General features: G+C 36.5%; 1 protein-coding gene across 1 annotated transcript in view; it reads right to left on the bottom strand.

Moving 5' to 3' along the window:
- FSHR (follicle stimulating hormone receptor) overlaps positions 1-12867 on the bottom strand; it is a 110879-nt gene that overhangs the window by 25117 nt on the left and 72895 nt on the right. Inside the window, exons 5-7 of the mRNA XM_070741608.1 lie at positions 10163-10234; positions 8563-8640; positions 1595-1663 (exon numbers count right to left, since the gene is read on the bottom strand). Of these exons, the coding sequence (XP_070597709.1) occupies positions 1595-1663; positions 8563-8640; positions 10163-10234 (219 nt within the window). The remainder of the gene's footprint in view (positions 1-1594; positions 1664-8562; positions 8641-10162; positions 10235-12867) is intronic.

Here is a 12867-nt window from a genome sequence, read left to right on the forward strand (position 1 = left end):
GGTATGTCTGTATGTATGTTTGGTTTTTATTATAATGGGTTTTTAACTGTTTTTAGTATTGGATTGTTATATGCTGTCTTATTATTGCTGATAGCCGCCCGGAGTCTCCGGAGAGGGGTGGCATACAAATCAAATAAATAAATGAATAAATGAATGAATGAATCAATCAATCAATCAATCAATCAATCAATCAATCAATCAATCAATCTTAGGAACAGGGAATATTGTCAGCTGATTCCAATATTCAGGAATGTAGGTAGCATTTGAATTCTTGTGGCATATTTCAAAACTTGAGAACTTTGAGATTTTGTCTTTGGTTTTTAACTTATCACTCTCCGTTCAAAAGAATATTACTTTCAGATAATTTATTTATTCATAGTTACGTACATGTTTTTCTTATTGGTGCCTTCTAGATGCCTTTTGATAGAGCCCTAGATTTAGAAAGCCTGGCAAAAGCTTTGGTGCAACAAAGGTCATGACAGTTTTTTAAGCAAGTATATAGGTTCTATTCCAGAGCATATATAAAGTACAGCGCTTTGGAAAAAACATTATTTTTCTCCCTTATACCACTAGCATAGGACATGCACTACTAATGTAACCATAGTATACTTTTAAACAGTGAGAAAGTGAAATGAAAGTTTTTACTACAGTAATGATTTCATAGGAAAGCTTTAAAAATTTCCATATAATGTAATATAAAGTAATAAATAAGTCAAATTATTATTATTACTATTACTATTATTATTATTATTATTTATTAGATTTGTATGCCGCCCCTTTCCGTAGACTAATAAATAAATGTAACATAACGTAACGTGATGTGATGTTACCATACCATACCATACTATACCATACTGGAGCACAAGTTGCGGCCCTATTTGGACAGGGAGTCTCTGCTCACAGTCATTCATGTCCTTATCACATTGAGGTTCGACTACTGCAATGCTCTCTACATGGGGCTACCTTTGAAGAATGTTCAGAAACTACAAATTGTGCAGAATGCCACCGCGTGAGTTGTCATGGGCCTGCCAAGGTATGCCCAAGTTTCTCCAGCACTCCGCCACTGCACTAGCTGCCAATTGGTTTCTGGACCTGATTCAAAGTGTTGGTTATGACCTATAAAGCCCTACATGGCATAGGACCAGATTCCTTGTGGGACCGCCTTCTGTTGCACAAATCCCAGCATCCGGTTAGGTCCCACAGAGTTGGCCTTCTCCAGGTCTCGTCAACTAGATAATGTAATTTGGCGGGACCTAGGGCAAAAGCCTTCTCTGTAGGAGTCCCGGCCCTCTGGAATCAACTCCCCCCAGAGATTTGCACTGCCCCCACCCTCCTTGCCTTTTGTAATAATCTGAAAACTTATTTATGCCATCAGGCCCAGTGAATGTGTAGGATGTGGTAGTATGCATGTGAATGTTTGATTTTGAAACGTCTAGCTTTTAAAATTAATTATTTCTATTAATTGGATTAGAAGTGTTTTATATATTGTATTTTTTAATGAAATGATGTAAGCCGCCTCGAGTCCACGGAGAGGGGCGGCATATAAATCCAATAAATAAATAATAAATAAATAATACAATAGAAATATACGCACAGCTCAGACAAGATAGTCCCATTGAAGGCATGGTTTTCAATTTCACATATTCCATTTTTATTCAGTCTTCTGCAAGAAAAAAAGAGGTTTTTTAAATCTCTAAAAGACTATTAATACAAACGGTTGTTCAAACAGTTAGTTAAATGACTACATTTTTCTCAAACACACTTGCATCAACTTGATGCATTCTCCCTCCATTCCCCCACTATTCTTAACCAGAAACAAGTTCAAGAAAAAGATTGGGGACTTTCCCACTGAATACTACCCTGTGGTGGGGGAAAAAAAAGGCTCAATCACTCTGTTTAATGTTGCAATGAGAACCGGTAGGGAATATAAGTAGAACCCACCCGATATCATCAACTATGATTGAAGCCCTAGGCTACAAATCTGGTAAGTTCCAATCTAGCCATGAAAGCCACCTGGGTTCTCCTGAGCCAATCTCTCTCTCTCTCAACCCAACCCACCTTACAGTGTTGTTGTTGTGAAGAAAATAGGAAAAGGAGGAGTATTAGATTGTTTGTTGCCTTTGCATTCTTTATAAAAAAAATAATAAAGGTATCAATGAAAAAACTAAAAAAATCATAACAAAATAGGATGTCAAATGCTCATATAAACTGAAACAGATAAATGTGACTTTAGGCTGCTATGTGGCAGGTTAGAGATCAAACAAAATCAGATTATGAGGATGTATCTTTTAAAAACCTTTTTTGAGATATATCCATTCTCTGGTTAGAAGGATGTAGGATTGCTTCCTCTGTCCGTTAACTTGAAAATCACCAGTAAGAATACTAACTTAAATTTTTCAGATTTATCCTACAGTAAAATTTGATTATATAATCAAATCTTACAATTTTTTCAAATATCAAATGTCTCTGTTTTATTTAGCACAGTCATCACCAACCATTAACAGTATATTACATAAATCAAAAAGATTACTTGCTTGCCAGAATTGTCCTCACATTGTCACAGAGATGGGAGAAAGAAATGGAAACAGGGATAAACTTTTTAAACTTTTTTAAATATTTAAATTTATTTGGATTTGTTACGATTTGTTTATGCCTTATTGTGAGCCGCCCCGAGTCCGCGGAGAGGAGCGGCATACAAATCTAAATAATAAATAAATAAATAAATAAATAAATAAATAAATAAATAAATAAATAGAGGCAGAATGTATGCTTAAATAATTTATACCTACTCACACTTCAGAATATGAAAATAACACTAAAGTATGTATTACAGATGCAGTATGAAGAGGTATAAATAAATGGGCATGTATTGTTCATCTGTTTACTCCTCCTTTTTTGTCCCTTTCCTGGGGCAAAGTTTAGATTATAAACATATTGGAATAAGTATGTGTTCTCTTTATATTTCAGCCTCATCATCCCCAATAAGGGCATTCAAAGATAATTAAACTAAATTAGTTTAGTGAGCCCTCGTCAAAGGTTTTGCTATTCAAGCTAGTTCTTGGCTGTCTGAATTGGTGTTACTATTTTACAAGCCCAGTCCTTCTTCTGTAACCACTACTCTATGCAAGCATTTAATATATTAGGATATACTTGATGTTTATAATGTTTGATATTATTAATATATAATTATTGATATATCATAGATAAAATTGAACAGAAGGCTTAATCAAATAGCACAAATTTTTCAACAAGGGTAAGTGAAGATGACGATGAATAGGTATTGACAATAATAGTTACAACTAGTGTGTGTATAAGATTTACTATCTGTATTCAATAGAGATTGTAGAGATGGTACACAGATGGTACACTGTTATCATGCACATTGACATTTTATACATAACCAAGAAAATTGTACAATAAAAATACATATTTTTTTTAGTATATACTATTTCTTTGAATATGGAAGGTGCTAGCTAAATGATGGAATGATAGTAAAATCCGAGGAGTCCGCCCATGGAATCTCAAATCCTGCTGAGAATTTGTTCCTCAGGATACAATGAAGTTAATATGCCTTTCCCTCTCTTTGCTCCTTGCTTAGACCCAAACAATCTACAGTTGGCTATATTTATCATTCCTCCTGCATAATTTGCTTCCTTCTCTGCTCTTATTGTGACTTGGTAAGGCTCATTCACTCTTAACCCAAAGTGGCAGGCCTGAGTGATGGGTTAACAATGAATCATTTAATTAAACTGTCAGAAATCCTTCACAGTTGGTCTCTAATCCAGAGCGAAACCTGCCCATTCAAGCGATACACTTATCTAAGGTCCGAGAGGGTGTGTGAAGGTTGATGTGGAAATCAATTATGTTCTTGGTAGGGGAGATTACCCTTTTGACAGTGAAAGGCACGTGCCCTTGGGTGTCACATCTTCAATACATGTCAGAACCTATCACAGCTTACCAAAAAATCTTCCATAATACCTTTGGAAGTGTCAAACTAGAAAGAAAGAGCTTCACTGTCAGGAGCCCTGACACGGGCTCTTGTGGCACTGGAAAGAAGACCTAATCATGAGGTGTACTTCCAAACCACAAACTCCTGTTTTTGAGGGAATATTCAGATTGAGAAGTCATCCAATAGATAATTACTTCCTGACAGGAGGCTTTTGGAAGGCTAGAATAATGCTCATTGACAGCTTTTCATTAGGTTAGAGATCAGGGAAAGAGAATCTGCTGCAGGTTTTTCTATCGGGCCTTCTTCTTGCTTAACATCTTTATAAATGATATGGATGAAAGAATACAGAAGATGCTCATTTAGTCTGTGGCAGGATAGCTAAAACTATGAACATGTCTTTAGATTGTACCTGCCTTTCTAATGTTGGTAGGCAAGTATGAAATTTTGAGATCATATTGATGGCTGTCTGGGATCTTTAAAGAAGAGGTTCTAAAATAAGATGAAGCATTCTCTCTAGTTCCCAGGATACTCTTTAATTGCTTTGTGTTTCATTTAGAATAGAATAGAATAGAATAGAATTTTATTGGCCAAGTGTGATTGGACACACAAGGAATTTGTCTTGGTGCACATGCTCTCAGCGTACATAAAATAAAATATACCTTTGTCAAGAATCATGTGGTACAACACTTAATGATTGTCATAGGGGTCAAATAAGCAATGAAGAAACAATCAATACTAATAAAAATCTTAGGATATACGCAACAAGTTACAGTCATACAGTCAACATGGGAGGAAATGGGTGATAGGAATGATGAGAAAATCTAGTAGAATAGAAGTGCAAGGGAGAGAGATTAGGAAAAAAAATAGGAATAAAAATAAAAATAAATAAAATAAAATAAAAATAAATAAAAAACAAAAACAAGACTGAACAAAAAAAAACAAAGAACTGAACAAATATAATCATTTAACAATTGCAATATTTTATTTATTCGCTGACTCCTTCTCAGAGACCAAAATCAAATATAACTATAACAGTTATAATACCAAACATAACATTTAGAAAAGGAAAACTGAGATTAAAAACTGTACAAACTTAAAGAGATAAGATTTCGCTGATACGAAAAACCGGGAAAATAAAATTAAAATATAGCTGCAAAATGGCAGCCGGAGGGGGGGGGGAGGGGAAAAAAGGGGTGTTTGGTGTTATTGTTTGATGTGGCATGTTCGATATTACTGAAAACGATGATTATACACACATGACATGAACATCTTGTTTTGTCAACATATTGTTTAAAAATTAAAAAAAAGAAGAAGTGCAGATTTAGTAGAAAGTCTGACAGTGTTGAGGGAATTATTTATTTAGTAGAGTGATGGCGTTGAGAAAAGAACTGTTCTTGTGTCTAGTTGTCTTGGTGTGCAGTGCTCTGTAGCGATGTTTTGAGGGTAGGAGTTGAAACAATTTGTGTCCAGGATTTAGATTTGGGGTGGGAGGTTGGTTTCCTGAGCAGGAGGTCAGCTGCAGCTATCTATTATTTTTATTTTTTAAGACTGTCTAAGAAATGCATATAATTTTATTTAATTAAAATAACTTTAAAAGTATTTAGGTAGGGCAGGAGAGCTGGATGGTACCCAGGAAGATATAGTGAGCATGTGGGAGAAAACCTTTCCCTGAGGTGCGACTGGTGATGAAATTCAGGAATTGCAGTTGAAGCACATTTTTCACCTTTAAAAGAGCAATAAAAATGTATCTCTTTAGCATAGCCCATCAAATGTAAATGATTTTAGCGTTTGCTGTTTTAATTGCCTCATGATTACATTATTTCCATATTGTGTTTCTATATAGTTAAATCTACGGAGTGTTCAAAGAACAGAAATACAGTATATAAAATGAATAAATACATGAAGGAACCAATTAAGATGGAAGCTGAGTTCCAGCATTAACACTTCATTCATGCCTCTTACAAGATTTCCAGAAATCTACGGTGTCATAGGATTTCTTGCAGCGAGCCAGGAAAATTGTTAAGGCTTGTTTTTAGAACCAGTTGCAATGCAAATTAACTTCTTACTACACTCCTGGGCCTTTCTTAATCTTCCTGCTTTTCAGTAAGGAAAATGGAAGATTTATCACTGCTCATCATGCGCACCTTATTAGACCACACACTTGAATTCTGCCTGCAATCAGCTGCCTTTTGCCTGCTTTTAAGGGGCACTGCTCACAGCAAATACCTTACCAGAATCTTACCAGAGTTCAGTAGTACAGAATTGGACAGGATCTTGCAGAAGGTCACCCTGACCAACTCAGAAGAATTCATTATTTTAGCATCTTAGAGAACAGTCATAAGGAATCCTCCCTCCACCTACTGTTTTATCAAGTGGTTATAAAACAGAGATAGGAACATGGAACATGTTGGAAAAGAGGGATGGAGAAATGCTCAGACTGCCCAGATTGAACTCTATTTAATTGTCCTTGGTCAGAAAGCATCTCTGCATGAAGCTTCTGGAAATGGCACAAGCAAATGTTGGCCATTCCCATTTATTATTTATTTATTTATAAGATTTCTATGCTGCCCTTCTCGAGGTGACTCAGGGTGGTGTACAACATTAATATAACAATACCAGAATACCTTTGGGACCGCCTTCTGCCGCCCGAATCTCAGTGACCGATTAGGTCCCACAGAGTTGGCCTTCTCTGGGTCTCGTCGATAAAACAATGCTGTCTGGCGGGACCCAGGGGAAGAGCCTTCTCTGTGGCAGCCCCGGCCCTCTGGAATCAACTCCCCCCCGGAGATTAGGACTGCCCCCATCCTCCTTGCCTTTCACAAACTCCTAAAACCCCACCTTTGTTGCCAGACATGGGGAAATTGATTTCCCTCAGCCGCTTCGTTTTATATATGGTTGGTTTGGGTTGTATGAGTGTTTTTAATTAAGAGGGGCGACATACAAATCAAAGAAATAAACAAACAAACAAACAAACAAACAAACAAATAAATAGGTAGGTAGGTAAACAAACAAACAAACAAACAAATAAATATATAAGTGAGAGATAAGGATAGTGAGAGAAAGCAGGCATCTGTTTGTGTATGTATGTACCGTATGTATGTATGTATGTATGTATGTATGTATGTATGTATGTATATATGTATGTTTTTTTCCTGTCAAATCACTCTGGTATACCTGAATACGGGAGGGAGCATATTGATTCCTTTTTGCCTCTTGGCCCCTCGGGTGAGAGGCAAAAAGGAAGTAGTATGCTCTCTCCCATATTTGGGTGTGTCAGGGTGATTTGACTGAAAAAATAACATATAAAACTCTTCTCTGGTGCAAGCTGAGACAGGAGGGGAACCTGTGGCCTAGAGGTTAAAAGCTATTGCCTTATAGGCAGACTGCCCGGTTCAAATCCCGGTAAGAGTATGGCTAGCTGATGAGAGCTTTAAATAGATCTATATAGAGCCAGGGTGGGACAGTGGTTAGAGTGCAGCACTGCAGTCTACTTCAGATTACTGCTAGCTGTAGTTCAGCAATTCAAATCTCACCACTGGCTCAAGGTTTACTCAGTCTTCCATCCTTCCGAGGTAGGATGAGGACCCAGTTTCTTGGGGGCAATATGCTGATTCTGTAAACCGCTTAGAGAGGGTTGAAAAATCACTATGAAGCGGTGTTTTAGTCTAAACGCTATTGCTAACTGCTATTGCTATTTTCTCCCTTCATTTTCATTATCAGCAAAATAGTCTCCCTTCATTATCATTATCAGCAAAAATATGTTACACACACACACACACACACACACACACACACATACACAAGACAGAAGTGTCAAGGCTGCACGCTGATTTACTAAAAGACATGATTGCCCCTGCACAATGCAAAAGCAGACTGTCCTGTGAAGTAGCCAGTAATGACATCTTAACATTATGCACAAGTGTATCAAATAATCAGTTGCTCTCCCCGTCGTTTAATGAAGGAAGGCAACGGTGGGAGCTGACAGGAAATAAGAAGCCATCCTGCTGACTTTGAGTGGCACTTGAATGATATGAGAGTGTCTTGGCATGTGAAAGGGGGAAGGAATGGGAGCATCATTAATTTTAAAATGTGCTTCATATTGAGAAAGAGAGGGAGGGGGGCACCGAATGCAAAAGGAGTAAAGAAATTCAATCCTGTCAGCACAGAAACCTGTTTTCGCATCCATGAAATTTAATCAGTTGGAAAGCTATAGTAAATCCAAAGCTCACTATAGCATCTGTATTTTTTTTTTTAAGAAGTAGGTTAAACAGTATAAACTTGAGAAAATGAGGACATGGAAAAGAGAGCATGATATAGGATATGCTGTAAGCAGAAACTGAAAACTGAAAAAGAGATTGAACTGGATAAATCAGCAACAATAGAAACCAAGGTGATTTTTATTGCTCAGCTGCCAATCTGTCCTTATTTGTCAAAGAAATTTGCATTTTCTTCTTTCTTTTTTTTCCAAGACAGCACTATTTTAGTATAACACATTTGAATAACAGTTCATAAATCTCAATTTTAAAACTTCTGAGATAATGAAAGATTGACATACATGCAAATAGGCAAAAAATAAACAACATGTATATGTATAACATCAGATGTTAACTTACATATCAACACGATCAGAACTTAGGCCCAGAAAAGAATTTCTTTCAATTTTGCGAATATTGATGTTGTCTTGAATATCTCTGAGATTAAAAGAAAAGACAAAGGAAGGGATACAAACATGGATTTTTGTACTGTGTTGTTGAAATACAAGGCAGCACTTCTCATTCTTTAAACTTTAACAGTTTTGGTTGTGGTTGTGGTGGTGGTAGAATTTTATAGTAGTAGATGCCAAAGTGAAAAAGAAATGATAGCATAATTGCAATCATATCAACATGCAAATATATAATAAGTACTTTACATAACTAATAATACTTTATTGAGGATCAAATGCTGGTATGTACCAAAGTTCTTTTTTATGGAGGCTGAACCTCCAACAAACAGTCACCACACATAATGCTCTCTCTGCTGTGAATCACTATCAGCAAAACAGAATTTGAAATTAATAAGGAAAGGTCAAAGTTTGATTTTGAGGAGAGAGTTTGAAGGTAAAGCCTATTTTCTTCTGGGAACCTATTCTTATGTAATTGCCAGTGTTATGTGGTTTCTATGCACAAAATGGCTTTGTTGTCTTCAGAAGTATTTTACGGATGAATTCCAGTGTGCTGTATTTATTGCTACAACATATATAAGGAGAATGAATTGCTCCTTCTCTCTGATTTTTATCTTGTCCTAGTGCTTGTTCTGGAGAAGCTTTCTGAAGCAGATCAGGGGAAGGGCATGTAGGCATATGTGACAGAGATGGAGGGGACATTTCTGCATAACTGAAAGTATGTTCACATGACATTGATAACCACATTTTACTTGAAAGAATTTTACATGGCCAGATCACTTTGATTTGATCTATTGTTCAATTCTGAAGGTAAACTCACTTTTAAACTTTTGTAATTTATCTGCCATATGTATATACAGTACTCAAGAGTTTCCAGAAATAAAATATGTATTATCCCCTACCAATTTCTATTTTCAGTTTTGTGTTGCAAGTTTAAAATCTGAGATTTTACTCTGTGGAAGATTTGTACAAACTAAACTGTAATCTGGATGGAATCCATTTTAATTTATGTCTCCTATTTCTCTTTCCCCGAGGAGCTTTTTCAAAAGGCAATTGGACTTTCTTGTTTTTCTTTGAAGATGTTATGCTTTTCACCCAAGAAGCTTCCTCAGCTCTGATTAGATAGTAGGAAAATGGAAAGATTTATACTCCTTTAGTATAATAGGAGTATAAATCCATTCTCCACCATTGAATCAGAGCTGAAAAAACTTCTTCTATAGGACAGAATAATAGAATTGGAAGGGACCTTGTAGGTCATCTCGTCCAACCCTCCACCCAATCAAGGAGACCATACTCCATTTCTGACAGTTGGTAGTCCAGTCTTTTCTTGAAAGTTTCCAGTGAAACATCTTCAAAGAAAAACAAGAATGTCCAGTTACCTCTTGATAAAGCACCTTTGGGACAACTATGATCTGGATGACTGAGACTCTCCTTAGACATCTATTTCTCTTTGCTTTACTCCTCCCAACTCTCTCTTTCTCTCTCTCTCACACACACATACATAATACATGTTCCTAAAATTAAAACTGGAAAACTATCCAGGAAAAACTTACAACACCACTTTGTGCAAAGCGTGTACTTGGTTAACAACAGGCAAAAATCTGATGGCAGTGTTCGATATTAACCTAAAAGAAGAGAAAACATATAGTCATTATTAGCAATGGGAGGAAGGAGGGACTCATGAGAAATGCCTTCTCAACAGGGATGCCTTCTAGTTGTGTCAATGCAATGTTCACTGTTAATTCAATATATTTGGAGAATAGCGAAAATAGTTAAAACAATGGAATTTATATTCCCACGAAACCAGAGAGTACTGGACTGAAGAAGGTTGTCCCAGAATGATCTTGTCAGTGACATTATTTCTGACTCCAGTAAACCACTTTATATAGAGATGCTGCATAGTTCTCAACTACCATATATGATACTATGTGTGGAAAGAAGTTTTGTCATCCCACATATGAGGATTCTGAAGGGACTCTGAGCTAATGAGTATTTGGCAGTAAGTCACATATCCAACATAAGGAACAACTAGCTCCAGTCCAAAGCCAACCTTCAAATCAGTATCATAATGTTCTGCACTGTTTCCATCATTCTTGCCATTCACAGTCTAATAACGGTTTATTATCTGACTTAACACCCTTGAAAATGTCCTCCACTCCTCCACTCGAAATAGAATACCCTACGAGACTAGACTTTCAATCCTGGGCCTAGAAAGCTTAGAACTAAGACGCATTAAACAAGATCTAAGTATTGCCCACAAGATCATATGCTGCAACGTCCTGCCTGTCGGCGACTACTTCAGCTTCAACCACAACAACACAAGAGCACACAACAGATTTAAACTTAATATTAACCGCTCCAAACTTGACTGTAAAAAATATGACTTCAGTAACCGAGTTGTCGAAGCGTGGAACTCATTACTGGACTCCATAGTGTCATCCCCAAACCCCCAACAATTTACCCTTAGATTATCTACGGTTGACCTATACAGACTCCTAAGAGGTCAGTAAGGGGCAAGTACAAGTGCACTAGAGTGTCTTCTGTCCCCTGTCCTATTGCTTTCCTATATCTCCTGTACCTTTCTTCTATTCCTATATCTCTTCTTCTATTCTTTCATGTTCTATTACTATACCTTCTTTTCTATTATTTCTTAGATATATTTTACTATGAGTATCTCCTCTATAACCTTCATCATGTATTTTACTATGTGTATATAGATATATACCCACTAAAACCCTCATTGTGTATTGGACTAACTAACTAACTAACTAACTAACTGACTGACTGACTGACTGACTAACTAACTAACTAACTAACTAACTAACTAACTAACTAACTAACTAACTAACTAAGTAACTAACTAACTAAATAAATAAATAAATAAATAAATAAATAAATAAATAAATAAATATTTCATATCCTTGCAGCATTTGCTTGAGAGCGAAACAGCATGTAAAGGAAGGCTTTTAAGTACCACAACCAAGAGCCTATGAATACTGATGGCATTCTGCTCTTCGCATCTAAGAAGGAAATGGTGGTAAGGTTATTGTCTTACTTGGTATCCCAGATTGTGGCCAACGATTTCCTGAGAATATCTACCCAATGGTGAAGTTGCTTATGTTTCTTTCAGATTTTTCAGCTCTCCCTATTTCACATACAGCTATTATGCCATTGAACCTGAGAAAGGAATTTATGATGGATTTCTTTCCCATCCTTTGACACAGCATTCTAGAATCCAGATTATAAATGTAAAGCAACTGTGGAAACCAAAGAACCCAACGGTGCAATTTAAAAATCCAAGACACTATCATTATGCAGACAATGATTCCTCTTACTCTTTCCTTTTAATGAAGTTTATATCTATAGTATTGAAAAAGGCAACAAGTTACCATTTTGGAAACAGTTTGTCCATTTGGCCTGCTGGAAAGAAGCAATTAACAATTTTATGCTCTGTATGAAAAATCTTTGGAAGCAAGTCAAGGGCACACTTTCCTTTAATAAAAGGGGGAGAGATGGAGAAAGAATGTATGAAACAAACTTAATTTAACAAACTTAATTGGACCCTAATCATGTTCAATCTCTTTTATATCTCAACAGCGAATGCATAAAATAGTTATTGACCAGCATTTTAGTTTGAACTACTTTATTAATCTACATGGATGGCTGTTTAAGATTTTAAAATTAAGTAGAGAGTTTAAAAAATAACATGTGGAAGAGGGACACCAAGTAATTGAAATTTCCTTTTCCCAGTTGAAATATATATTAATAGAAATAAAATGTGACATGAAGCTAAATTCTGCCTATGCTTTCTCAGAGGTTACTTCTGTAGTTCAGACATGTAGATAAAAATGAAGGGCTTCTTTTCTAAATGAGATATGTCAACGGGGTGAAATCCAGCAGGTTGTGAAAGGTTCTGGAAAACCAGTAGTGGAAATTTTGAGTAATTTGAAGAACCAGTAGCAGAAATTTTGAGTAGTTCAGAGAACCAGCAAATGCTACTTCTGGCTGGCTCCAGAGTGGTGTGAGAATGGAGATTTTGCAATCTCCTTCCCTTGGAGTCGGGAGAGAATGGAGATTTTGCAGTATCCTTCCCCACCACGCTCACCAAGCCATGCCCACAGAGCTGGTAGTACAAAATTTTGGATTTCACCATTGGATATCAATAATATTATCTGTCCAGAAATCATTCCATCTGGTAGGATAAACCAAGTTTCCTAATTGTGTATGATCAGTGCCGGTAGCCCTTGCCTTTCAACCA

Source organism: Erythrolamprus reginae, chromosome 1 (genome assembly GCF_031021105.1).
Source record: "Erythrolamprus reginae isolate rEryReg1 chromosome 1, rEryReg1.hap1, whole genome shotgun sequence".
Classification (NCBI taxonomy): Eukaryota; Metazoa; Chordata; class Lepidosauria; order Squamata; family Dipsadidae; genus Erythrolamprus; species Erythrolamprus reginae.